The 27,673-nt window shown below is 36.9% G+C and overlaps 1 protein-coding gene across 2 annotated transcripts in view; it reads left to right on the top strand.

The window, feature by feature from the left end:
• The window catches only part of LOC117087312 (24-hydroxycholesterol 7-alpha-hydroxylase), a 103,381-nt gene that overhangs the window by 37,629 nt on the left and 38,079 nt on the right, over positions 1 to 27,673 (top strand). For both annotated transcript variants that reach the window (XM_033217371.1, XM_033217370.1), the window contains exons 8-10: positions 16,053 to 16,186; positions 25,490 to 25,585; positions 26,453 to 26,541. In XM_033217371.1, coding sequence (XP_033073262.1) covers positions 16,053 to 16,186; positions 25,490 to 25,585; positions 26,453 to 26,541 — 319 coding nt within the window. The remainder of the gene's footprint in view (positions 1 to 16,052; positions 16,187 to 25,489; positions 25,586 to 26,452; positions 26,542 to 27,673) is intronic.

Below are 27,673 nucleotides of genomic sequence, written 5' to 3'. Positions count from 1 at the left end.
AAATGTTGCAGTCAGTCCTTCATATCTTTCTCAATCCATTGTTATCACTGCCTTTTTCAGACTTTGCCTATTGTTATAAATGTCAGACTGAAACAGCTGAGCAGGATCTACCTCCAAAAGGTTATTGCTTGTAATTTTTCAATAGGAATATGTGTCTTTGATAATAAAATCTTATCCTAAATCCTTTACATGCCAAAGGCCATAACCATCCTTATAAAAGTGAGAACTAGAGCTGAAGGCCAGAAATGACTGAGATGCTTGGAAGAAGCTGGTGGCTGGAGGAGGAGAGTAGAAAGACATGTGGCTTGCCAGGCTACTGCTACAATCCCTAAGGCCCCAGTGCTCCTATTCCCAGAGTCCATGGACAATCTCTAGGCTTTTTATCTTCTTTCCCCAGCCTGTGTTCACCACAGATGCTTTAAGCTGCTTTTTAAGCCTTCCTTCTCATGTTACATCTCTCCTTCCTATTCGTTTAACTGGTATTTCTCTTGCATAAGGAAATCAGACTGGGGCAGGCCCTATATGGAGGAAACCATATGATTTTTAAAAAATATATATGTTTAAAACAATCTAAATAAAGAAAAAGGCACATCACATTCCTGGATGGGAAGATGTAATCTGAAAATACTAACACTTATCAGATGACTGAACATATAATTGTAATGAGAATTCTGTTTTTGGGGGGAGTGTAGTTAGCTAAATGATTTAAAACTATATAGAAAAATAACTGTGATTATAAATAACAATTATTAGAAATGTGACCAGGTGCAGTGGCTCACACCTGTAATCCCACCACTTTGGGAGGCTGAGATGGGAGGATGGCTTGAGGTCAGGAGTTTGAGACCAGCCTGGGCAACATGGTGAGGTTGTCTCTATGAAACTTAAAAAAAAATGTAGCCGGGTGTGGTGGCATGCATCTGCAGTCTCAGCTACTTGGGATGCTGAGGTGGGAGGATTGCTTGAACCCAGGAGTTCGAGGCTGCAGTGATTTATGATAGCGCCACTGCACTCCAGCCTAGGCAACAGAGTGAGACCCCATCTCTTCATATACATGAAATGTAAATTAGTAAGGCCAGTTCACCCTAATTAGGGTTTTAGTAAGATTTTAGTAAGATATTATAGCTTATTATAAAACTGCTATAACAAAAGAGTACACAATTAGCACAGGAAAAACAATTGATCTGCATAACCCTCGTGTATCTTTTACCAATAAAAATCAACTTTATAATCTTTTCTTTCAAAACTAAAATAAAACTGTGGGAAAATAGTTTTGTAAAAAATTGTTTCACATTGTTGAGACAAAAGTTCCCAAATGATCTACATTTGGAAAGAATTAATATTCTAGAAACCTGCACCCAATGGAGAGAATCTATAAAGAATTTGCGGGGACTGCAGTGAGCGAAAAGACATTTAACTTCATCTGCTACCATCACGATCATTCATGTGCTGTCATCCTCTCTTCCTTGAATTTTCTATAATTTGACTTATTATCTTTCCCATAGATATTTTATCTCACACACCATGTATAATAATAAACGTCTACAATTACAAAAGAGGTAAAAGTTTTGTAAGAAACAACAAACCCAAATAGCATATCATTTTTCTCTGTTAAAGCAATATTTGGAAGGTAATATAGAATATTGATGTTTGTGTTGAATTTTTGAAGGGTCTCTCAGCACAGTAAGCTTACAAGTCGCTTGGAATGATAGCACAAGCTTTCTGTGTTAAAGAAGGCTGGAAGAGCTTATATTTTACGTATGTGTCCTCAGCTCCAGAGCTTCCCTGTGTGGACCTCCTTCTGTTTTTCCTTTCTTCATTTTCAAGAGGTTTCTGCAAGCTCTCTAAATGATGCAACAAGACATAACCAATCTCCAGGGACTCATTCTACTGTTTTCAAAAAAGATTAATCATTTTTTTTTGATGTTAGGAAAATCACATTTACTGATTTTAGGTACCCAATAGATTTCTAATCTATATTTTCAGGTGACATAAATCCAGAGTCACCCCTTACTATGTGCAAGAGGATCTGTATACTCTCCAAGAGGGAGAAAAAGGCAAGGAGGCAGTGAGGGGAAAAAAAGAGGAGGAGGGAGGACTGGAGGATTGGAAGACTGTCAGCTTCATTAAAAAATAATAATAATAACTGCTGGGTGCTAGGGTTAAAAGCTGGGTGATGAAATAATTTGTACAACAAACCCCTGCACATGAGTTTATCTGTGTAAGAAACCTGCACATGTACCCCCAAACCTAAAATCAAAATTATTTTAAAAGCCCAACTCTCCTACACAAAGCAAACCCCTGTTTTATTCCCCAGACCTCACTCCTTAGTGACCTCTCCATCCCACCCTCCCTTCTTAAAAGCAAAGGAACCCCTCCCTTTTCCTAAACACTTTTGAAACTTCTTTATTCTTTTCACATCTGCTCTATAAATCCACTTAAACCTAATTTCTCCCCAGTTAAAGTGATTTGGTTATGTTCTGCTGTGTGTCCACTGATCACTACTGGGGGTGTGATCTGGTGAGTCCTACTACCTGGGGAAGATGCAGCCTGAAGCACCAGCAGCCACTTTAGGGAAAGTCTGTATATTTATTGTGCTGCAAAACTAAGTGCCTCATCATTTGTTCCTTGCTTTATCCATCTTAGTTCTGTGAACCTGTATATTCATGAATTATGTGATAATTTCTTCTCTTTCTAAGGCTGCTGCTCTGTTTCTCAGTTCTGGAATAATTCTAGGCATTTCTCTCACTCTTAGCCCTCAGGAATAAAGGGAAATTAGATAGGGAAAAGGGTATCAGGTTCTTTATAAAAAGTTTGAAATTGATTTTTTTCTTTTTTTTTGAGACGGAGTCTTGCTCTATTGCCCAGGCTGGAATGCAGTGGTGCAATCTCTGCTCACTGCAAGCTCCGCCTCCCAGGTTCACACCATTCTCCTGCCTCAGCCTCCCACGTAGCTGGGACAACAGGCGCCACCACCACGCCTGGCTAATTTTTTTTTTTTTTTGTATTTTTAGTAGAGACGGGGTTTCACCGTGTTAGCTAGAATGGTCTGGCTCTCCTGACCTCATGATCTGCCCGCCTTGGCCTCCCAAAGTGCTGGGATTACAGGCGTGAGCCACCGTGCCCAGCCCTAAAACTGATTTTTCTATTCAGTAATCAAAGGTCAATTTCACACTATTTCTTTTCAAAATTAAAAGAATAATTGTACAAAAGGGTTTATTGTTTTCTCCATTTAGGAGACAAGTCATCAGACAAATACTCGTCTCACTAAAAATTCCCACAAATCTATAACCAGCCCATTCTCACTATCTATAAATAACTGTTATAAAGCCTGTTGTAGACGGGGCACGATGGCTCACGCCTATAATCCCAGCACTTTGTGAGGCCGAGGTGGGTGGATCTCCTGAGGTAAAGAGTTTGAGATCAGCCTGGCCAGTATAGTGAAACCCTGTCTCTACTAAAAATACAAAAATTAGCCGGGCGTGGTAGCAGGTGCCTGTAATGCCAGCTACTTGGGAGGCTGAGGCAGGCGAATCACTTGAACCCAGGAGACAGAGGTTGCAATGAGCCGAGATTGTGCCACTGCACTCTAGCCTGGGCTACAAGAGTGAGACTCTGTCTCAAAAAAAATAAATAAATAAACTAACTAACTAAATAAAACCTATTGTGAATGGTATTATCTACTTCAGATATCCCCTCAATAAGAGTGAATATATATTTTATTAAAAAGTAGATGTATAATTTTTAAAAATGGAATTGCTGAACATTACTTTTACTGAAGTTTTAAAAATTCCTGAAATGAAGAGAAGGATGTAAGGGTCTCTTTTTTCTCACTCTGGAATACTGACTACTGTACATTTTTATTTATTCTTTCTCTTTAGCTTTGTCTCTGTTCTCTAAAAACTGATTTTGTAGGATCTTATCTGGAGGTCTCTGGTTGAGAAAATAAGCCAGAAATCTGAACAGTTTTCTGCCCTTATTTTCTCACAGGAATTGTTGTCATTGCTTCATTATTTTTGTGTAGAAGTCATGGAAATGCTATATATTTTCCAAAACTATTACATAATTTTCTGAAATGACAGTATAAACACTAATTTTTTATTAATTGGCTTTTACTTTTTGAAGAAATTACTATTGTAAAATTTGAAGAGTAGACTTGCTGACCAAATGTTGATAGGACTTATTGCTGAAGGTTATTGGATCGGTTTGTTTGTTTTTCATCTATTATCTCATGTATGTTTATTCCAAGTTTGTTCTCCTTCATGTGCACTATGATCTTTTGCACACACTTCAACTTTACATATTTTAAACAAGCTGTTCTGTGAATATGGAAAGGCAGCCTTTGCGAAGGAAAACTTACTCATGACACAGAGGAGTAAACAGAACTGAGAATTCATGCTTTCAAAAGTAATGAAAGAGGTGGTGGACTGTGTGGGGGTTGCACTCTAAATCTTTGAAGGATTTTATTATTTGCATTTTTTCATCTTTCTATGTGTCTCTTTACCAAGAGACACCTGATTTTCATGCTTGGAGAAATACTGGGACTTCCTCAGTATTCAACCCCGCTTTGCAATCCCACCTTCTGATTCAGTCTCCTTGAAATTATGTTTCCAAAGGTCTGAATGACTTAGTAAATGTCTACCATTCCCCTTCTTTTCTCTCAAAACATGGATTATTTCCCCAAAGTTACTAGTTAAATTTTTAATGAATATTACTTCAGAGCTGTAGAAACATTTATTTATTTACTTACTATGTCTGTATGTATGCATATGTGTGTGTGTGCATGTGTGTGTGTGTGTGTGTGTAGGGAGAAGGGGCTTGAAATATTAAGGAGCCAGAGGAGCCATCTCTCAAAGAAGGACATCCTTTAGTGATTGTGTTTGACTCATGTTCTTTTTTTTTCCTAAGCCCAAGAAATTTTTATGATTAATTTTGGAATTTAAGTTAGCTTGCTTTCGGACTCTAACCCATCCTTCCAGGCTTAGTTGAAATTTCAGCCTTAAGTGAGAAGAGACACTTTAATCCTCTTCTATGAAACTTATAGATATTTATATCCAGGTATCTTTTGTGTGTGTTCTTGTTTCCAGGATCCTTTAAGGCAGTGGCTGTGTGCTTCTCATTTCCTTCTCCTCTTTGAGGAAGCAATGTGGTGTAGTAGCAAGGGTGAAGGCTTTCAATATAGACAGACATAGGTTTGAAGGCTGCTCTGATACTTTCAAGCTTGTCTCCTTGAATATCGTCACCTCTCTGAGGCTCAGTTAGCTGGCAGATATCTATGAGGAATAACTGAAGTGATCCAAAATATTTGTGACATTAGATGGGCAATAAATTAGTTTTATTTCCTTCCTATCTCTTATAGCACCTATGCTTAGGCTAGCACATAACAGATATGGAGCAAACTTATATTGAGTGAATCAATGACTAAAGTAATAGAATTTCAATTTGTTATAATTATTAACAAATATAACTTATAGGTAATGTGTTATAATACGCCTATCATTATGAGTATATAATCCTAAAACTATATGAAATATAATATTTCATAAACATTTTTTGCTATTCTGAATATTCTGAATGCAAGAATCATCATTTCTTTTACTTGATTTTCAACATCCTAAGGTTTGCTTTTACCGTGTTGGTGCCAATTTTAACCCAAATCACTCATAGTTTCTTTACTGGTCTGTCGTCTATACTGGTCCCTTCAGCCGTCTGACTGTAGCGCTTTTCATGATTACCTTGGCATTCTTCCAAGTGAAGCCTTCTAATTTTAGAGTCACGATGCTGGAAGAACAAATCACAGATGTGCACTGAAATATGCACAGTATAGGTACAGAGCTGTTTCTAAGAGTCATAGTAAAAAAGATCTTTTACACTAAAGAATCATTCGAAAACTTAGTGTATTTCCTTTTCTTTTTCTTTGTATGGTCCAAGAATGCTACTTCATTTTTCTCACATGACACTGAGATTTGAGAAACAAAAATATTTTATCAAAATATTTATTTTCCAAGTGTAGGTTACATCTATAATACATTTGTAGGTTATAATTTTAAATATTTTCAATTCAAATCAAGCTTCCATTTCTGTATTATCTAATACAAAACGTTTTTACCCTTTTTAATTTAATAAGAGTACTTTATCCAAAAATGTTTTTTCCGAAGGAGGTCAGAAACTTCACCATTACTAGAGTCCCAACTTTTCCAATACCAGAACTGTGCAATAGGTAGGTCACTGTGGAGTCTCTTGGAGTCTCACAGATCCAATTTCAAACACAAACTGACCGTTAGTTGCCACCTACTCTTGGTCAAGTAGAAAGATATTTCTTTTCTGCATCCTATAGCTACAGTAAAATAAAATAGAAAAAAGTAGAGGAATTGTTTGATTGATTTGTCCAGTGTAGATGCTCTAAATAGATTTTGAGAGAAAACAAATTTTTTGAAAAATAAAATTTAGAATTTAAATTATAAGCTACTGCTAATTTATTTATAATGTCCATTTGTGAAGGGCCCTGGCTTGCTGGAACCACCTTGGTTTTTAAAATAAAGGTAAATTGTTTCGGTCCCATCTCATGTTTCTAATTATCTTTGGAGGGAGAAATAGGAGAGGAGGCAAGAGGTAGAGGCTTGTGTTTTTTCTAGCCTTCTCTTGATTCCTAGTTCCTGCATTTGCTGATTTTGCAATTTCTAAACTCTTTCCCTTCTGCATGTCTGCCACTTTTCTGCATTGCATTGCCTCACTGAACATCCTCCAGCTCTTTATTTCCCAACGTGTTAAGTTAATGTTAGCTGATTTTATTAAAATATTAAAAATATGGGACAAGGAAAGTAAAAATTACACTGCAGTCAGAAACAACTTAAAATTAAAAGTCCTATCTGCCAAAGAATTTTCCTTGACATTCTACTAGGTTATCAGTGACCTATCATTGGGCCCTCTCTCTTCTTGGACATCCCCAGCTTTGTTTTCCTTACCTTGCACACTGGTAGCCCCAGTTGCCTTTCACTTCCTGTGCAAAGCTGCTCACTTTCCCTTTGTCTCACCATGGACATTCAGGGGTTCTAACACAGGGCTTCATCTTCTCATATATACTGCTAGGCAGTGGTTTTCTTGCTTTCTTTTTCTCCAGGACATTCTAGAACAAGCTTGTCCAACCCGAGGTTCACAGGCCACATGCGACCCAGGATGGCTGTGAATGTGGCCCAACACAAACTTGTAAACTTTCTTAAAACATTATGAGACTTATGCATGGACCTTTTTTTTAAAAAAAAAAAAAAAAAACAGCTCATCAGCTATTGTTAGTGTTAATGTATTTTATGTGTGACCCAATGCAATTCTTCCTCTTCCAATGTAGCTCAGGGAAGCCAAAAGATTGGTTACCTGTATTCTAGAAGAATTTTGTATCCCCTCACAGATTTTTAAACTGATGTTTAATAATTGCTATCTTATGTTTAAGTAATTGCAAAGGATATCATTCCTGGTATATTTTCTACATTTTCTTAGTCTATTTAAAATACATATCAAAAGTTGCAGATTTATTATAGTTCACTCAGTTATGAAAAATGAGTGCCGTATAACCTAATTCTCAAAACCAGTTCTTATTACCAAACTAATCATCCAATCCTATTTATCTTCTAACAGAAAAGGTCTGACTTCATTCTTTCAAATCAAATAAACATGTTAATATGTGTGGCTGTGATACTCATCTCACTTCTGAATTCTGATTCTAAGATCATCAGGTGGACAAACATGGTTTGTAAGCAAGGATTAGTGGACAAATAGATGAAAGAAGGCATATCTACTTTTGGTATTTCTTTCCTGTGCCTGTTTTACTTTGCTCTCAAGGGTTTTTCCCTTAGGTTCCATGCATTATCTAATTGCCCTTTTGTTTGGCACCCAAGAGATGCTTATACCTCAGGGAAAAAGCACTAGAGTAAAAATCAGGATGGCTGAGAGACAAGATATTCCATAGTAAAGTCAGGAAAAGGTGATTGTATTGGGGAGGTGGGAAAAGAAGCGCCAGTCTTTTCTTCAACAGATCAGTTTTAGTAAAGAGTGAATATGGAATTTGAGTATCAGGGAATTGATTTCCTTAACATTATTTGCTGTCATGTGCCCTCTGGGTGTGTGAATATAATTCGAAGATGATTATAATGTATTCTAAACGAAGACATTTTCCTTGTAAAATATAGACTACTTCTCAGGGAAAGAAATTTTCCTTGTAAAATATAGACTACCTCTTAGGGAAAGCATATTGTAAAATAAGCATATTTTATAGGGTTATCCAGATACTATGCTAGGCATTGTATACTTGGTTATATAAATGATATGGGCCGGGCGCGGTGGCTCAAGCCTGTAATCCCAGCACTTTGGGAGGCCGAGACGGGCGGATCACGAGGTCAGGAGATCGAGACCATCCTGGCTAACATGGTGAAACCCCGTCTCTACTAAAAATACAAAAACTAGCTGGGCGAGGTGGCGGGCGCCTGTAGTCCCAGCTACTCGGGAGGCTGAGGCAGGAGAATGGCGTAAACCCGGGAGGCGGAGCTTGCAGTGAGCTGAGATCTGGCCACTGCACTCCAGTCCGGGCGACAGAGCGAGACTCCGCCTCAAAAAAAAAAAAAAAAAATGATATGTACAGTGAAGACTACATAGAATTTATAGTATTGTAAAATTCAAGTACTGGAATAAAATCTGGACTTCTAAGCAACAGGAAATACAATGAGGAGCAAACTGGTAGCTTTGTCCCCTTGATGCCCCTTAGGCAGGGACAAACTTTTTCTGTGTAAGACAGAGAGTAACTATATAGGCTTTATGGAACATAAGGTCTCTGTCACCACTCTGCTTTTGTGCAAAAACAGCCATAGACATGTAAACAAATGGGTAAATCAAAAAGTATCTGAGACAGGTCTCAGTAAATTTAGAGGTTTATTTTGCCAAGGTTAAGGATGTGCCCAGGAAAAAGGAATGCAAAACCACAGGGACATTTGTGAATCCTGCTTTTTCCCAAGAGAGTTTGGGGACTTCCGTATTTAAAGGAGAAAGAACAGGCAGTGGGGGAAAGAGGAAGGGGGGGAAAAAAAGGAAGGAGGGTAGATAAAAGGGGCAAGCAATTGCATTCTTTTGGGTCTTTGATCAGTGTTCACTGAATCCACATTTTATATGTGAAAGAGGGGGTACAGGAATAGTCAATTCTGTATTCATCTAGCCCACAGTAAATGGTCACTTTATCTAAATAAACATAGAGTAGTTACCTGTGGAGACCTCTGGCCTTCCATCTGGCCTTATCTGTAGCTATTTGCTCAGGACAAAAGGAAAGGCAGTTCCAGCTTAATGTTTCCCTTTGGCATAGTGAATTCGTGGTCCTGAGATTTTATTTTTCTTTCACATTTCCAATAAAACTTTATTTACAAAATCAAGCAGTGAGCTGGATTTGGTCTGTTGGCCAAAATTTGCCAACCCATACCCTTCGTTATGGCTGCGTACAGGGAGAAGGAGAATAGGGTTCAATATATGCGGATGCATGTAAGCTCCAGACTTTTGTAGCTGTAAAAATGATGTAATTTTGAATCATTTCTGAAATCCTGAACAATTAAAAATTCAATCATAATTGATCCTCACATTATTTAGTTTTATTGTTCAGAAGAAGAAATAAGGCTTTTTTCCCCCATTTTATATTTTTATGCTAATAAGAGCTAGTGGCTTTCAGTGTCAATATATTCAATCAGGATTTCTGATTTAAATCATAATTTTTACCCACTAAGTATATTTACCTACATTTTATAAAATAGAAAAGATAATTTAAAAATTGACAATAATAACTGCTTTAAGCCTAATAATAATAATATCTATATTATTATTAATAATATTTAACATTATCTAATAATAAAATCCAAGGATATCTAATAATAATATCTAATAATTAAATCTAATAATAAAATTCATATATCTGTCTAATAATAAAATCCAAGGATGTCTTCTACCTCTTTAAATTCAGCACTGTGGTTCTTTTCTTTTCTTTTTTTTTTTGAGACGGAGTTTTGCTCTTGTTGCCCAGGCTGGAGTGCAATGGTGCAATCTCAACTAACTGCAACCTCCACCTCCTGGGTTCAAGTGATTCTCCTGCCTCAGTCTCCTGAGTAGCTGGGATTACAGGCATGTGCCACCACATGTGCCACAATGTCCAGCTAATTTTGTATTTTTAGTAAAGATGGGGTTTCTCTGTGTTGGTCAGACTAGTCTTGAACTCCTGACTTTGGGTGACCCACCCGCCTTGGCTTCCCAAAGTGCTGGGATTACAGGCATGAGCTACTGCGCCCAGTCCAGCACTGTGGTTCTTAAAGTGTGGTACCTGGACCAGGAGCATAAGTATCACCTGGGAATTTTCCAGAAATACAAACTCTTGGGCCCCACATCCAACCTACTGAGTCAGAAACTTTCGGGTCCCTGCAATCTGTGTTTTCACAAGCCTTCACCAAAATGGTGAAACCCTGTCTCTAAATAATAATAATAATAATAATAACAATAACAACAACAGGTAACCTGAGATTTTGCCACATGCCAATTATAGTTGTAAGTGCTTTACACATATTAACATTTTTAATCCTGACAGCAACCTTATTGGGCACATACTTTCGATATTTCCATTTTATATGTAAGCAAACTGAGGCATAGAGAGGTTGGATAATTTACAAAGGTCGCATAGCCTCGAGGATTCAGTGTAAGATGGGACTAAAGGGATAGATACGGCTTTATCTGCCAAAGTGAGAATGTTGGATTTAATTCTAAATGGTATTGAAGCCATTCAATGGGTCCTGAGACAGTACAGACTTGGTCTTATTTACAAAGGGGTTGTAGAGGAGCCAGCGGGGAGCAGGAAGCTTGATGAAGGCTGTCACCCTGGACTAGGTGAGAAATATTCACGGCTTGGACAAGAGTGGTAGCAATGGAGATGGAATCATGTGGATGGAAGTAGGATTTAGTTTGCAAATAAGAACAAATTTTGCTGATTGGTTAAGGAAGTAGAAGGGAAAGGAAGGACAAAGGAAAACTGTTTCTCTACACGCAACACTCTGACACCAAATGTGTGGGTTTTCCACACCACACAAGTCTCCAGTTCTCTTCAGATATCAACTGGGTGTCCTAGAACTTAATTCAATTCTGACACTAACCGCATGACGTTACCACAGACCCATAGGTTAGGGGCTCAGTCCCACAAGACTCTCCCCAACTTCAGATGCACTTGAAATTAGTGCGGCCTCAGGTTATCCACGCTTCTGTCCAACTTGTTTACAAATCGGGGGTTTTCCACAACCACCTCTTTGGGCTTGATAATTGTCTGTAAGGGCTCACAGAACTCAGGGTAACACTTTGCTTCCTATTGCCAGTTTCTTGCAAAGGATATTAAAAAGTGTACACGTGAATAGCCAGATGAAGTAGCACGTAAGGCAAGGTTGGGAAGCATCCCAAACATAGGAGCTTCTTTCTCTGAAGTTGGGTGTGTTACCGTCTGGCATATGATGTGTTCACCAACCCAGAAGCTCTTTGAACCTCTTTATTTAGGGTTTTTATGGAAGCTACATTACAAAGGCATGATTGATTAATTTATTCTCCATTGGTGACTAGCTCAATCCCCAGCCCATATCCCCTTCCCAGAGCCTGGGGGATGGGGCTGACAGTTCCAACCTTCTCATCTCATGGTTGGCTCCTTTGACAACTAGCCCCCGACTTCCAAAAGTCACTTCATTAGCATAGTCAGGTGTGATTGGAAGGGGCTTATTGGCTGGGCAGGGTGGCTCACATCTGTAATCCCAGCACTTTTGAAGGCTGAGGCAGGCAGATCACTTGAGGTCAGAATTTCAAGACCAACCTGGTCAACGTGGCGACACCCCATTTCTACTAAAAATACAAAAAATTAGCCAGGCGTGGTGGTGCTTGTCGGTAATCCCAGCTACTCAGGAGGCTGAATCGCTTGAACCCGGGAGTCAGAGGTTGTAGTGAGCCAAGATCACTCCATTGCACTCCAACCTGGGTAACAGAGCAAGACTCCATGTCAAAAAAAAAGGGGGGGGGAGCTTACTATGTATGAATACCAAAAGATGCTCCTCTCTCCCCTATCATTCAATAAATTGCAAAGGTTTTAGGAGCTCTGTGCTAGAAACCACAGACCAAATATATGTTTATTATTTCACAGTATCAAACAGAATTATCGTGGATGATTTCTAGGTTTGAACTTGAGCAGCTAGGCAAACATTGTTACCATTTTCTGCAATGGCAAGACAAAAGGAGGAAAGGCTTTATTTCAGTGGGACAAGTGAAGAGTTCTGTGTAGGCCAGTGTGTGCTTTGAGATGCCTTTTAGACATGCAAACAAAGCCAATGAAAAACCAGTTGGATAACAATAATCTGGAGCTCGCAAAAGGGATCAAGGCAAAAAATATTATTGTGGGTGTCACTAGTCCACTGATGGTTTTTTATTGAAAAGGGTTGTTTGAGTTCCCCAGGAGGATAATGTAGAGAAGAGAAGAGGGCCCAGAGTTGACACCTGGCAGTCTTGGGGCACATTCAAAAGTTGGATAGCGGGAATGGTACCTCCTGTCATCTCTGGATTCATCTGGTATGAGCAGACTGGAACCTCAGTGGAACACCCTTGGAAGAGAGGGCGGATCCATTACCAACCCACCAAGAACCAGTGCAACAGCTTGTTCTGACCTGCATCTACAGTTGATTGACCTAGTCTTTTGCTACACCGGATTCTATTTCATACTGAATTCCTGTTATCTGAACATGCTCTTTATTTTTGTGTATCTGATTTTTTTCTTCAGATTTTTTTTCTTCTGAAAAGCCCCTCTGACACCTCCCTCCCCTGTATGGTCACTGTCACCGCTGTGCTTCCATAGCGAGTTGCACACTTTAATGTGATAGCACTTATCGCATTAACCACTTACAGTTCTCTATCTTCTCTATCAGACTATTCAGAGCCAGAGACATGGCCTATATCTTCATACTCAGCACTTGCAAACTGCCTATAGGGTCTCAGTCTCTGCAGATATATATTGAACAAGTAATGGAAGGAATTCCTCAGATCTGGCACCCAATTCGTGTTGCATATGCAACCCCACACACCAATCTCTAAATTTTCTCCCAATAAAGGTTTCAGGAAAAAGAATAACTTTATTAGCTATGGAGTAAAAGTAGATAGGAAGGTGTGGTTTCTAAAGAGTCATTATTAAGTTCACATTAATACTAATGGTAATAATAAATAACAAGTAAATCAACATCACCTTGTACTGAACACTTAGTACATATTGGGCACCACTCTAAGTTTGTGTGTCATTCATAAACTAATTCAAAAATTAGAACCTCAGAATTTCTCATTTTAACATTGTCTAGACAAAGCACTTATTCTTTCTTTAATTTTTCATCTTATAGTCTTTTTGATGGCAAAGATCTCCAAAACGTAAATGTCTTGTATTTCCTTAGCACTTTATTCTTCAGTGAATGCCAAATAAGCAAGTGTCTATTTGATTTAGCAATGATATCTCTTACATATGCGAAATCTCAACCACTTTTCAAATAAAGAATTCCGACCATGGCTTTCCTAAATTATTTTTCTGAATTAGTTTAGAAAATGTTGGGATAGTTTGGGAGAAAGGTAAAGTAAGTAACATTTATGGTGCCCCTATCTTTCCATGGTATATCAAGACAGTTTTCAGTTGGTGATCATGTTTTTAGTTCTTAATAACTACTCACAGATTACACCATATGCAAGAAAGTTTATGCCACGTGCTAGTAATCCTCAGACACATTAAAAACAGAGTTTGCTTTTTTGGAGGATTGCCTTGGAAATAATCTGTATCCTAATTTATATAACTGGTTATCTTTTATGTAGCTAATGATTTGCTTGTATGGATACTGGTAGAAGACAGATTCCATGTTACAAAAAGTTTGGGAATATCAGTGTAAATAACTGTTTTATTGCAGGATTTCTCAAAGCCTGTAATACACTAGTGTGTCCAGTGAATCACCAATAACATGTAGCATTTTTCATATTTGGTTGCTCATGGAACCTTTTTCCTCCTTCATACATTTGACATCTTACATATATTTCATAGAACACAATTTGGAAAAACTGTGGCATTTAAGTTGTGAAGATGCAGAAGGCATACCTATTATTTTCCAATCTTTGTTATGGAAAAAGCAAAAGTAACAGTTTTATTATGCAATGCCTGCAAAGATTACAACAAAAATCCCATAGGGGTGCTTATCTCTTTTTAATATTAGATTGCTTAGATCTGAGCAAATAAGCAGAAGGTCTTAATTTAATAGAGAATAGTGCTGTATGTCACTGTTTCACTGTTGAGGTGTTAACCCTCCCTCAGCCTAAGACAGGAAGTTTCCAAATTCTCTAGTCTCTGAATTTTCCAGAATGGCATTTAGGATCATCTATAGTATGACCTTAGTGGATCTCTCACTTTTCCATCACATATGTCTCACCTTCTGGGCAAACTGGGCCCTGTGGCATTTTCTAAATATACTCATGCTGTCTGCAGTCTTACTTTTGTTCTTCCTCTTTGCCTAAAATATTCACCCATTCATCTCCTTATGTTGAAGTTGGACCATTTGCTAATTTAATATATATTTACTGGGGTCTACTCTGTGCAAGGAACTAATCATATTTGTAGTTTTAGAGAAAGATATTCACAAAATATTTTCTTTTTCATCTAGTTGGATGTGAACCCTATCTGCTTTTAACTACCTAGAATATTTTACACCTCAGAGAATAGTTTCTTTGCCTGCATGATGTTCCAGCCAACTGTGTGCTTGTCTGTTACCTCCTAGTAGACTAAGTGTATTGCAAGCAAGAGCTGTGCCTTAATTATTGTAATACTGGTACAGCCTGTCTCAGCTCCTGGTCCCTACGTGGTACTTAACAATCTGTCAGGTTGAATGGAGTTCATGGACACCCATATGGGCATTAGTAGAACCTCATGGAGTCTAGGTTCCTAGACTCCACTAACCAAAGGTGTTTGCTTCTGACTCCTTAGGAATTCCATCTATACTGACAGAAAAGGTTTCCCCGGCAGCACCCAACAAACCTTTTCCTGCAGAATGGGCTTGCTTTTAAACAAGCCTCATCCAGAGATGAAGAGAGACATGGCTGGAGACCCTAGTTCTACTCTCACCCACTCATTCCCTGAAAGCAAATGTGAAAAAGAGAAATGCGTTGACTTAATTAAACTGACAACATGGTTGACTTTTCTTAAGTAAATACTATCAAAAACAAATGGAAAGCTCAGTTGTTTCAAGTAATTTTCAAAATGCAAACATTTTACTTGAAATATTGTTAACTAAACTGTCTAATTTGACTGAAAGCTTCTGCCATTACTTTAGATGGTACAAAGGTTGCTGGTTGATGCCCCTCATCCACCCCGCCCCCTCCTTTTTCAGGTGCTTTCAGTCTAAGGATCAAATAAAGTATGCACATCCCATTAGGAAAGTTTGATGCACCTGTGTTTAGAGGGCATCTTCATTCTTCCAGCTCAGATACTTGTGCCCCATTGCCCCTTTTCCAATTGTTTTTTGAAATGAATGATTCAGGAAAAGAAAAAGAAAAAGCAATTCAAAAGGGTAAAGGCAGAAGAAAAAGGCCAGGTGCCTTCTCGTATCTTTTTCTTTGCTTTTGATGTCAGTCTTTTATTGCTTCTTACATAAGTGGAATGAGAATTTAGACAAGAATAAGATGAGTAAAACCTTTCTGACAAGGACTATCTTAGCTATTTGATAGCTTTAAGGCTGTGGGAACCTAAGTTGGATACTAATCCATCACATTACAGTAATCAACATTGGCTTAGTTTTTTATGCCATTCATTTTACCTTGTCAAGAGAAAAGTGATAAAGAAAAATAGGCAACTAATGACTAAACTTGTAATAGGTAATAGTAATAGGAACACTTTACGTGCTGTCAGAGGCAACATCTAACCTCTGTTGATGAGCTTACATGAAATCACTTTGTGGCCTCTGTAGTCTATCTATTTATTTCTCATTGCAATTGTTTTTCTACAGGCAAAGATAAGATTAAAGTGTCTGAAGATGACCTGGAGAAACTCCTTCTAATTAAATGGTGTGTTTTGGAAACCATTCGTTTAAAAGCTCCTGGTGTCATTACTAGAAAAGTGGTGAAGCCTGTTGAAATTTTGGTAAGCTTTGTTTTGGTTTTAAATTAATCAACCTTCTACGAAAAAAATGTACACATTTTGCCCACATATATTTTTCAGGTTGACATATCTTGATTTATTTTTACTTGACAAATAAATATTTTATATATTTGTCTTGTACAACATGTGGTTTTGAAATATGTATACATTGTGGAATGGCTAAATCAAACTAATTAATACATGCATTACCTCACTTGCTTATCAGTTTTCTGTGTAAGAAGACTAAAAATCTATTCTCTTGGCAATTTTCAGGAAAACAATATGTTGTTACTAAGAATAGTCACCATGTTATACAATAGACCTCTTGAACTTACTCCTCCTGTCTAACTGAAGTTTTGTATCCTTTGACTAATATCTCCCCAGGTCCTCCTCCACACCCCTTCTTTACTCTTCAATCTCTGGTAACTACCATTCTACTCTATTTCTGAGCTCACTTTTTTTAGATTCGACATATAAGTGAAAATACACTTACTTGTGGTTTGTCATTCTTCCTGGCTTGTTTCACTTAACAAAATGTTTTCCAGTTTCATTCATGTTGTCACAAATAAGAGCATTTCCTTCTTTTTAAAGGTTAAATAGTATTCTGTTATGTATATATACATTTTATTTATACATTCATTCATTGATGGATACTTAGGTTGAGTCCGTATCTTGACTATTGTGAATAGTGCTGCAATAAACATGGGAGTGCTGATTATATCTTCAACATACTGATTTCATTTCCTTTGGATATGTACCCAGTAGTGGGGTTGCTAGATCATATGGTAGTTCTATTTTTAATTTTTTGAGGCACCTTCATACTGTTTGCCATATGGCTGTACTAATTTACATTCCCACCAATAGTGTGCAAGTGTTCCCTTTTCTCTACATCCTCTTCCACAATTATCTTTCATCTTTTTGATATAGCCATTCAACAGGTGCAAGGTGATATATCCTTGTGTTTTTAATTTATATTTTCTTGATTAGTAATGTTGAACATGTTTTTATACCTGTTGGTCATTTGTATGCCTTCTTTTGAGAAATGTCTATTAAGATTCCTTGCCCATTTTTAAAAATCAGTTTTTTTTGTTTGTTTTTGTTTTTGTTTTTTACTATTGAGTTGTTCAAATTTCTTCTATATTTTGGATATTAACCTCTTGTCAGATGTATGGCTTGCAAAAATTTTCCCCCATTAGGTTGTGTCTTCATTCTGTTGATTGTTTCTTTGGCTATACACAAGCTTTTTAGTTTAATGTAATCCCATTTTTCTATTTTTGCTTTGGTTACCTGTGCTTTTGGGTTCATATTCTCAAAAAATTGTTGTCCAGATCAGTGTCATGGGGGCTTTTCCCATATGTTTTCTTCTGGTAGTTTACAGTTTCAGGTCTTACTTTCAAGTCTTTAATCTAGTCCAGTTGATTTTTGTATATGGAGTGAAATACAGATCTAATTTCATTCTTATAAATGTGGATGTCCAGTTTTCCCAACATCATTTATTGAAAAGACTGTCCATTTTCCATTGTATGTTCTTGGAACCTGTGTTGAAATTCAATTGACTATAATGTATGTATTTATTCTGGGGCCCTCTATTCTGTTCTGTTGATCTATGTGCCTGGTTTTATGGCAGTACCATGCTGTTTTGATTACTGTAGCTTTATAGTATATTTTGAAGTCAACTAGTATGATGATTCAGGTTTATTCTTTGTTCAAGGGTCTTTTGTAGTTTCATATGTTTTTTCTATTTCTGTAAAAATGTCATTAGAATTTTTTTTTTTTTTTATTATACTTTAAGTTCTAGGGTACATGTGCATGACGTTTATATCATGTATAACTCCCCAATGCAATCCCTCCCTCCTCCCCCCTCCCCATGATAGGCCCCAGTGTGTGATGTTCCCCTTCCCGAGATATAGCATATAATATGTAATTTCTTGAATTCCATTGAGCACAAAATGACCCTAGAACAGGTTATTAATAAGAGTTGTGTAGCAATGTTTCATTAATATGGAAATTTATCTTATGGCAAGTACTTTATGTAAAACATAATAACCCTTTAATAATCATTCTGGCCATCTGATTCTGTATCAGAATCAATATAATCTTATTTAAATCAGGCAGGTGAATTGAATGGTCTCTTGTCTACTGATTCAACCAACAAGAATTTCTTAGCACCAATGAGCTAAGGAATTCAGGATGTGAAGAAAGTTATTTTGCATAGCTGGAAGACAATTTCAAACCACAGATTACAGATATGGGAACAGATAACAGGAATATATTGGATAATCTCAATTTATATTAGGAGCCAGCAGCTGAATGAAGGTGAGAGGATTTTCTGTGGACAAAGTAGGAAGAAATTCTCAAGTGCACCAGGAAAGGGTATGTGCACATGGCAGACTTATCAGTTAAATATTTGTGAATCAATATGGCATAACAAATTATTTTTTTTGAAATGATTTGACTTAGGGCCTGCTTTATCCAGATGGATCACATTTAGTCAGTCCTCTACTATTGTTTGCTTTTTTATATGCAGCTTGAGAGTGCTTGGACTCAAACCAAGGAAATTTTGTGATAGAACACAGGTAAAAATCCACATTTTGTAAAATTTGAAACATTTGCATCCAAAGGAGGCATGATTTATCTAATTGATCTTATGTAAATTAGAGTATTTAGTTTTTGTGGGATTTCAACAGTTCATATTTTTATTTATTTTAATTTAATTTTAATTTTTTTTGAGACAGGGTCTCACTCTGTCACCCAGGCAGGGGTGCAGTGGCACAATCTCAGCTCACTGCAACCTACAAGTAGGTCTTCTACGGTCTTTTAACCTCCTATCTTTGTCGGGATTATGTTATAAAGGGAGTTGTAACTTTTGTTGGGGCAATTAACCTCCTATAGTTTTTCAAAAGTAATTTTACTTATTTTGACAACTTTGCCAGAAGAGATACCTGTGCTCAAACACATGCACACAGATGTATACTCTTGCATGCACAGTCCCCCATCCGCACAACCTCTTAAATGTACTACCGCAACTATCTAATATTCTCTTTGTATGACATTAATATAGAAACCAAAGTTTCAGCACAGTGTAAATCTGTCATTAAAATTTTTTTAACACTAATTCTTCACTTTTTATGCATCTAGAGCGTTTTCACATTTATTTCAATGGTAACATAATAGTCCATTTTCTTGATAGCATAAATATTTATTGATTTTTGACTCTTCAGAATTTTGATTGTTTTACTTTGTGGTTATGTTAATGTGGTAATTGTTTACATCTTTGTACATATACATTCTTTTAAAATAATTATCATTGAATTATAGTAGTAGATTACTAGCCACAAGGCATAAACACATTTATGATTCACTGCATATAATCCTGTAACAAGTCTGAACTATTTTATAGCACCAACAACTTGGAATTTCACAATAGATATTATTTTTAATAAAAAAGGATAGATATCTAAAACAATTCAAGAAATTATTTTAAAAATTAATAATCTATTACCTCTACCTCTTTACATCCATGCTTTCTTTTAGAGAACATGAGGCTTAAATATATCCAGGCTTTTTACAAGCCTTAGCAGCCGGTCGTGACTATCTCAGTGGGGGGGCAACCCCAGAAACATGCACAGGCTGCCATCTTCTGGGCATGTTCTAGGACTTTCTTTCATTATTTTTCACAGCATTTTTTTAGTATTTGTAAAAGATGAAATTTTTCTTGTACTTACTGTTTCTTCTATAAATAAACACACAGTTTCTCCTCTAAGAAGGCCTAACCTAATCACTATAAAGTTCTCCCTGCAAGTTGAGACTTTATCTTTAGAAATAATAACTGGCACAACTTTTTCTTCTTATTAAATAGGTAAAACATGGTATTTGTACCGTGGGGAAAAGGAGACCATAACAAGAAAAGGTAGCAGAAGGGGACAGGACCATAAAAAGAAGTTAAACGAATAAATTAAAAATTGCTTAAAATCCCTTAAGTCAGAGATAATTGCTGTGTTCATATTGGTATTATAATTTCAGATGTTTTTCATATGGTGTATGCATTTAAAAAAATTCAACTGGAATTGTACTATGCTAATTGTTTTGTAGCCTGCTTTTCTTTTATTGAATAACAGATTATGAGAGGTGTTCTTTCTTTTTTTTTTTTTTTTTTTTTTTGAGATGGAGTCTCACTCTGTTGCCCATGCTGGAGTGCAGTGACATGATCTTGGCTCACTGCAACCACTGCCTCCCAGGTTCAAGCAATTCTCCTACCTCAACCTCCCAAGTAGTGAGATTACAGAAGTATGCCATCATGACCAGTTGATTTTTGTATTTTTAGTAAAGCCAGGATTTCACCATGTTGGCCAGGCTGGTCTTGAACTCCTGACCTCAGGCGATCTGCCTGCCTTGGCCTCCCAAAGTGCTGGGATTACAGGCATAAGCCAACACTCCCGGCTGAAAAGTTTTCTGTATTAATAAAACACATCTACACAATTTTGAATTGGTAGCAAAGTCATCTAATATATTGATATAGTATACATTTTTAAACCAGTCCCTGTTCTTAAATATGTATGTGGCTTCCAATTTTTCACTTCTATAAATAGTGTGAAGATGAACATCCTTTTAGCTAAATCGTTGTATAATTACTAATTATTTCCTTAGTATAAATTCATACAATGTGGTTCTTTCAAGATTCATATGTTTTCGAAAACAGATGGAATGTTTTTGCTGAACTGAAGTTTAATGATAATGTTCCCAGAAATTTGTATTTTAAAACACATTTCACATGGGCTTATCTATGTTGAGTAATGACAGAGGCTCATATTTCCTCCTCTATTGGGCAACTGGTCAAAGTTCCTTTCTATGCATACTAGAAGTATTCTCCCACTACCCTTCCCTAAGGTAGTTTGAACAGGTTCTCATTTTTGCCTGTGTGCCCTTTCCTGGAAATGGAATGAATTGAAATGGACAAACACTCTCTACTTTCTTGGATTTACTGCATTCTTTCTTTCTCTTTATTATGCTACCTTTCTAAAATTCTGAAACTTCTACCTGTATTCTCTTTTCAAGGTTTTATATGTTTGGTAGAAAAGTTTATCTTCAAGAATATGCAGAAAAGAGTAATAAAGTATTGGAAAAGATGAGTAATTGAGAAATATTAATTATCCTTTACAGGTATTAAAACCTGTTATAAAGCTAAAAGAATTAAAATGTTATGATCATGGTGTCAGACCAGATGTTCAGATCAATAGAAAAAACTGGAAAGATAACAAAGAAATTAGCTCCCTTATACATAAGAATTTAATATAGGATAAGTGACTCTTTTTATGAATCAGTGTAAAGAGAAGAAGTTAATATGTGATTTGGGATGACTGACTAAAAGTGTTTTTTTTTAAACTTCTAAAGTAGAAGTTCTCAAACTTTTTGGTTTCATGATCCCATCACACTCTTCAGAATTATTGAAGATCCCAAAGAATTTTTGTCTATGTCTATTTTAAATCTGTCAATATTAGCTATATTTCAAATTTAAACTGAGAAGTTGTTAAAATATTAATTTGGTGATTCATTTAAAAATAACAAAAACCTCTTACATGCTAACATAATAGCATGGTTTTCTAAAACATTAACTGTATTTATTTTATAAAAAGAAGAAGGCTGCCTGATTTTAAGATTAATCAATGAAACCACAAAGAGGATAAACAGATTTGAATGTACCATATCAAAATTTAATGTCTCATTTTTTAAAATTGTAACTCAAATGTGAATATAATATAAACATCAATATACAACACAACTATAAATAATTTTAATATATAAAGAACTGACAAAAATCAATAAGTGAGTGTCACATAGGTTAATCAGGAAAGAACATAAGAATGTATAGGATAAAATAAATGGAAAAACTCTCAACATAAACATAAAAATGTAAATGTAAAAACATAAAAATGTAAACCTAAAACAACCATTAAAAATGTCAGATTATAGATAAAAGGGTAATGAAACTTACATTCTCATAAATTATAGTTAGAAATATGTATTGCGGCCAGGCGCAGTGGCTCACGCCTGTAATCCCAGCACTTTGGGAGGCCGAGGCGGGTGGATCACGAGGTCAGGAGATCGAGACCATCCTGGCTAACACGGTGAAACCCCGTCTCTACTAAAAAAGTACAAAAAATTAGCCGGGCGTGGTGGCAGGCCCCTGTAGTCCTAGCTACTCGGGAGGCCGAGGCAGGAGAATGGCGTGATCCCGGGAGGCGGAGCTTGCAGTAAGCGGAGATCGGGCCATGGCACTCCAGCCTGGGTGACAGAGCGAGACTCTGTCTCAAAAAAAAAGGAAATATGTATTGCTACAAAATTTGAGGAAAGAGTTGAATAACATGCATTTATAGCCTTAAAATATACATGTCCTGTGTCATGTGAACATCTGTGTTAATAGAATCTGTGTGAAAAAATGCTGTGTGTAAGAAAGTGCTTATGGTGGCACTGTTTACCATAGAAAAAAATGTAGGCAATAATTACATTAATTATTGTTTAATCTACCCAATGGAAGATTAAACAGTCATTGGAGGAAGAAATATTCACCATGAATATACAATAAAAAGGGAAAACATGTTATGAAGTTAAGTGAGCTAAGAAAGATTAAATTGGGTATTCAGGAGGATCAAAACTATGTTTAACAACAACAAAAAATCTCCTATTACTACTAAGTAAACATACTGGAAAGAAGTCTAGCTAATTAATTACTGTCTTTAGGTGTCAGAACTCTGGATTTTCTTTTTCAGTTTTTCTACTTTTCAGAATTTTCCAAACTTTTTGTAGACGTCAGTTTTTATCATACGAAAGAATATACTCTTTAATTTTAAAAATACTTATTTTGTTTCTTTAATTTAATTTTATTTTTTTGGCACAAACACCAACCAAGTCTCTGGTTAAAAGCTAGGAGAAAAGGCTGTGTTCTTCAGACCTCCTGCTATAGATGTGTTGCCTCTGGACTCCTCCTTTCTTTTTAAGATTATACATTCCTGGTGGTACCCACTTAGCTCTGAGCACCTTTCTTGAATTACAACACAGAGTCCTGCCTTCTCTTCCTTTTTTAAAGAAAACCCCACTTCTAGATTAGCAGATGAAGCTTGTTTTGGCCTCACACCATCCAGGTGAGGTGCGGTGGCCAGGCTCAATTCCGTCTACCTGAGAGATGCAGTTCTTGCCACATACAGAAGTTGTAGCTTCCCTTTGCTAGTGATCTGTGTTCTCCTTCTGCGACTGTTTTGTCTCCCTCTTGATCTTTCGCTTCATCTGTCATGTAAGTAAAGATAGGGACTGTTTAGGCTGGGTGTGATGATGTCTGCTTGCTCAGAGGGTTTCTTGATCGAACCAGCTCCAGCATTCCTTCATGCTATTTATCAGTCTGGCAGTTGCTGCTGCTGCAACAGGAACCTCTTTCTTGTCTCCTCCCTGTTGCTAGTGGTAATTCTGCTACTGAGGACCTGTATGAAATTCTCCTCCCTTTGCTAACCTGCTTTGTAGGCTGCAACAGTCAGCAGCCTCCAAGTCATGAGCACGGGTCAACAACAACTGAAGAGGACTTTGCGGTGGGAAGGGGAAGGGCTATGGTTGTCCTGACTGAAGGTCTGTCCCTGTGCTGCCCCCAACCCTGCTCTCAGATACACATCATGGCCCTCTGTGGCTGATTCCAGAGTCAGTCATGACCTCTCTAGCCTCAGTTCCAACAGAAGTAAAACAAACAGACAGGATTGGGATCTCACAGGTTTCTCTATTTTAAAATGATAAGAGAGTGCCTGCAAAAGCTTCACTCTCTTCCCAGTCTTGGATTTGAGTCTCTCCAGCTCTCCTGGTTCTGAAATTGCCAAATCTCAAGCAATACTCAGCTCCCACTAGAGCCAACAGGGGTTCTCCTGGGTTAAAAAAAATGATGACATCCCTACCCCATATTCCACTCATAGCTACAAGTAAAAGACATATTTTTATTTTTCTTCGAGACAGCATCTCACTCTGTCTCCCAGGCTGGAGTACAGTGGCACAATCATAGCTCGCTGTGCCCTCAACCTCCTGGGCTCAGGCAATCCTCCTGTCTCACCCACCAAAGTAGCTGAGACTATAGGTGTACCATCATCCCCAGCTAATATTTTTAATTTTTTTTTTTGTAGAGACGAGACCTTCCTATGTTGCCTAGGCTGGTCTCAAACTCCTGAGCTCAAAGGATCCTCCCACCTAGGCCTCCCAAAGTGCTAGGATTACAGGCATGAGCCACTACACCCAGCAGAAGACATATTTTTAATTGTAAGGTGTTTATGCCGCGGAGAAGTAAACCTAAAGTAAAAGTTTTGCAAGTATCTTGAGGACATTTCAAAATTATACAAGGTTAAATAGGTGTGGCTTATGATGATGGGTAGTGGGAATTACCTAATAAAATATCTTCACCTTAGTAAAGTTGGTAGCTATCTAGCAATTACAAAACTTGGGAGATCTCTTTGTCCTGTGGTTCCTGAACGTGGTGATGATAGGGAGATTTTGTGAAATGGGTTTTAGTTCTTTGTACAGTTTATAGATCATGAAAATCTGTTGTCATATAAATCAGGAAGGATAATGTAGACTGCCTGAGGAAACACATTGCTTATCCTCATTCCTGCAAGCACTGTGACCCGAAACACAAACCCGACCAAACAAATACATAACACTTGCCTTTTCCTGTGTCTTCCTAACCAGTTGTTTTTCATTTTTTTCTGTCCTAATAACTGATGCTGGACTGACAAAAGAAAAGTTCACTGCCCTGCCCTAACACTGTCATCAGTATCCACAAGAACGGGACATCCTTGGCCCCTCTTCTCAGTGCTAGCGTGGCCATTCTCCCTGTCTCAGAGTCCGATTTTTCTGTTCCATAACCTGAGGCTCCACCATAGTTTCTGTCTTTGAGAACTCTGGCCACAGACCCTAATATCAAACATCAAAAGCTACATTAGGATGGACTTATACTAGTTTCTAAAATTTTGACATTTAGCTAGTATTTCCTTTTATGTAACTGAATATATGTACATGTAAATCAGAATTATATAATTCCCTCTATGTAACCAAATATATGTATATGGAAATCAGAATTATATAGATACTATATATCAGATTTTATATTATTTATCATTAGATATTATATAATTATATAGATATTAAAAATAGATTTTCTCACAGTCAATTATAAAATGTATATCTTCACCACAATATAATTGTAGCATTAATTTTAGTGGCCAAAACTCTCTTTAAAGCATATTTCCAAACAATGATTTGGAGCTGATTTTTCTGTTATAGAATTACATCATTCCTTCTGGTGACTTGTTGATGTTGTCTCCGTTTTGGCTGCATAGAAATCCAAAGTATTTTCCTGAGCCTGAATTGTTCAAACCTGTAAGTTATCTCTTTCAGTATATATTATTCTTTAATTTTAATTTCTTTTTATTTCAGGAGTGTAAATTCATAAATTAATTAGGACTATATAATTAAGCAGCCATATTTCTCTCATAACTAAGAACAAAGTTGACTACAAAGTATAGAACAGATTTGCAATATAGACAATGTAACATTTACAAATCAGTTAGAAAAGTTTTTGTAATAAACTTCTCTAACTTTAAAATAAATTTTACATCAAACCAGAAGGGCATGTTCAAGTAAATAAGTCTATTTTTGATAGAAGACTTATTTCATGTTCTTCAGGCAATTGCCTCTGTCATTGGTTTCCAAGGAGTACAAAAAATACAAATAAAGCAAAATAAAACTGTGATCTGCTGTTTCTTAGAATTGGAAAGTTACAGGGCTGAACAGAATGTTAAGAGGTCATTTAGTCTGTTCTCTGCCTTTAGGTAAAACTGTCAAAAATGGCATCTAGATGCATTCATTCTGCATCTCAAGCTTTTTCCAACAGGCAGGGATGTCAGTGTCTTATTACTAAATTTATTACCAACAGCAATTTTATGACGGAGCCTGAGACCTTATTATAAATATTCTTCCTTTTCTTAGGTCAATTCTGTGATTGATTTACCTTATCATTTACATTTACCACTTAACAGAATTTTTTTAAAACCTTTTTATTTATAAGTTCATGTTCCAAAAACACAATTGTGTCTAATATTAATAACAGGGTGGAAAAAATTACCAACAACCCTGCAACTTTATATGCAAGGATTAGCTGTACAAGGTCATTTTTAGCCTAGAGAAATAAAGTTAAGCTTATTTATATAAGGCTGATTTGGAAAAAAAAATGTTTTCTTCCCACAGGAACGTTGGAAAAAGGCAAATTTAGAGAAGCACTCTTTCTTGGACTGCTTCATGGCATTTGGAAGCGGGAAGTTCCAGTGTCCTGGAAGGTCAGTGAGACAGCTGGGCCACATTTATCCAGAAAGTCTGCAGAAAGATGATGGCTCAGAGGGGGACAACTTTGGCTTAATCTCTTTATATGTGTGTGTGTGTGTGTGTGTGTGTGTGTGTGTGTGTGTGTGTGTGTGTATTTAAACTTTAGGGAAATCCAGAAGAACACATTTGTCTGGTTGACCTGTGGTCCTGCGCAGTGTCTCTGTGGGAATATCTAAAGTGGCTTCTGATAGAGGATCTCATGAGAAGAGAACTTTATACTTGCCAGATGCCACATCAAAGCAGCATTTCTGGTTCAAATTGTCAGCTTTCGTACAAACATAATTGGAAGTGATTTGAGTACTACCTTCTTTAAAAACAAAGATAGAATTATGTTTCTTTTACTACAACATTGTCATGGATATTTGCTAGGGTTGTAGAACATCTTTGACTTGGAGCATAGCAGGAGATTACTAGATGGTTTTGGTCTATGGTGTTGGTTTGTGAAACTTTCTTTTGATATCTTTTGTAGTTAAATTAATCTGGCACTCAGCACTCCTCAGTGTGATACCCTGTTCTAATACAAGTGTCCATTGTTTAATGAAAGTTATTATTATCTTTATCTGTTCAAGCAGATAAGATTTTTGAACATCTCATCTGTGCCAGGCCCTCTGCTAAGCTTCAGAGAGCACTGAGGAAGACCAACATGGTCCCTGACTTAATAGAATTTACAATCTACATGAAATATGTCCCATTTCTTCATTGGGGATGATTCTGTAGGGGAAATGTCAGTACCTGTTTATGACAAAATCTTACTCAATGAATGTAAAAATCGATTACATTTTTATATTTGAAAAATTGTAGTTTCTTGAAGTCAGTCATCTTCACTATTTGAACAGTAATACCAGCCCATATTTGCAGTCATTACTTGCTCCACAGTATCCATTCCATCCTTCTGTTTTTCATGTGTTTAGAGTATCAGTATGATTTTAGTAATTTACGCTTGCCCTAAAATAGTATTAATTAGTCTTAGCCAATCATGGAAATTCTATCCTCATTTTAGACATTATTCTAGAAACCTAAGCCTAAGCAAATGGGTGCCTGGTGTTTTGCTGAGCTGCTTGTCCTGAGGTAGGAGTTGAGCCAATC

The sequence above is a fragment of the Trachypithecus francoisi genome, unplaced genomic scaffold (genome assembly GCF_009764315.1).
Source record: "Trachypithecus francoisi isolate TF-2019V2 unplaced genomic scaffold, Tfra_2.0 Lachesis_group10, whole genome shotgun sequence".
Classification (NCBI taxonomy): domain Eukaryota; kingdom Metazoa; phylum Chordata; class Mammalia; order Primates; family Cercopithecidae; genus Trachypithecus; species Trachypithecus francoisi.
The sequence above is the reverse complement of the archived record's forward strand: the minus strand, read 5'-3'. Positions and strand labels throughout refer to the sequence as shown.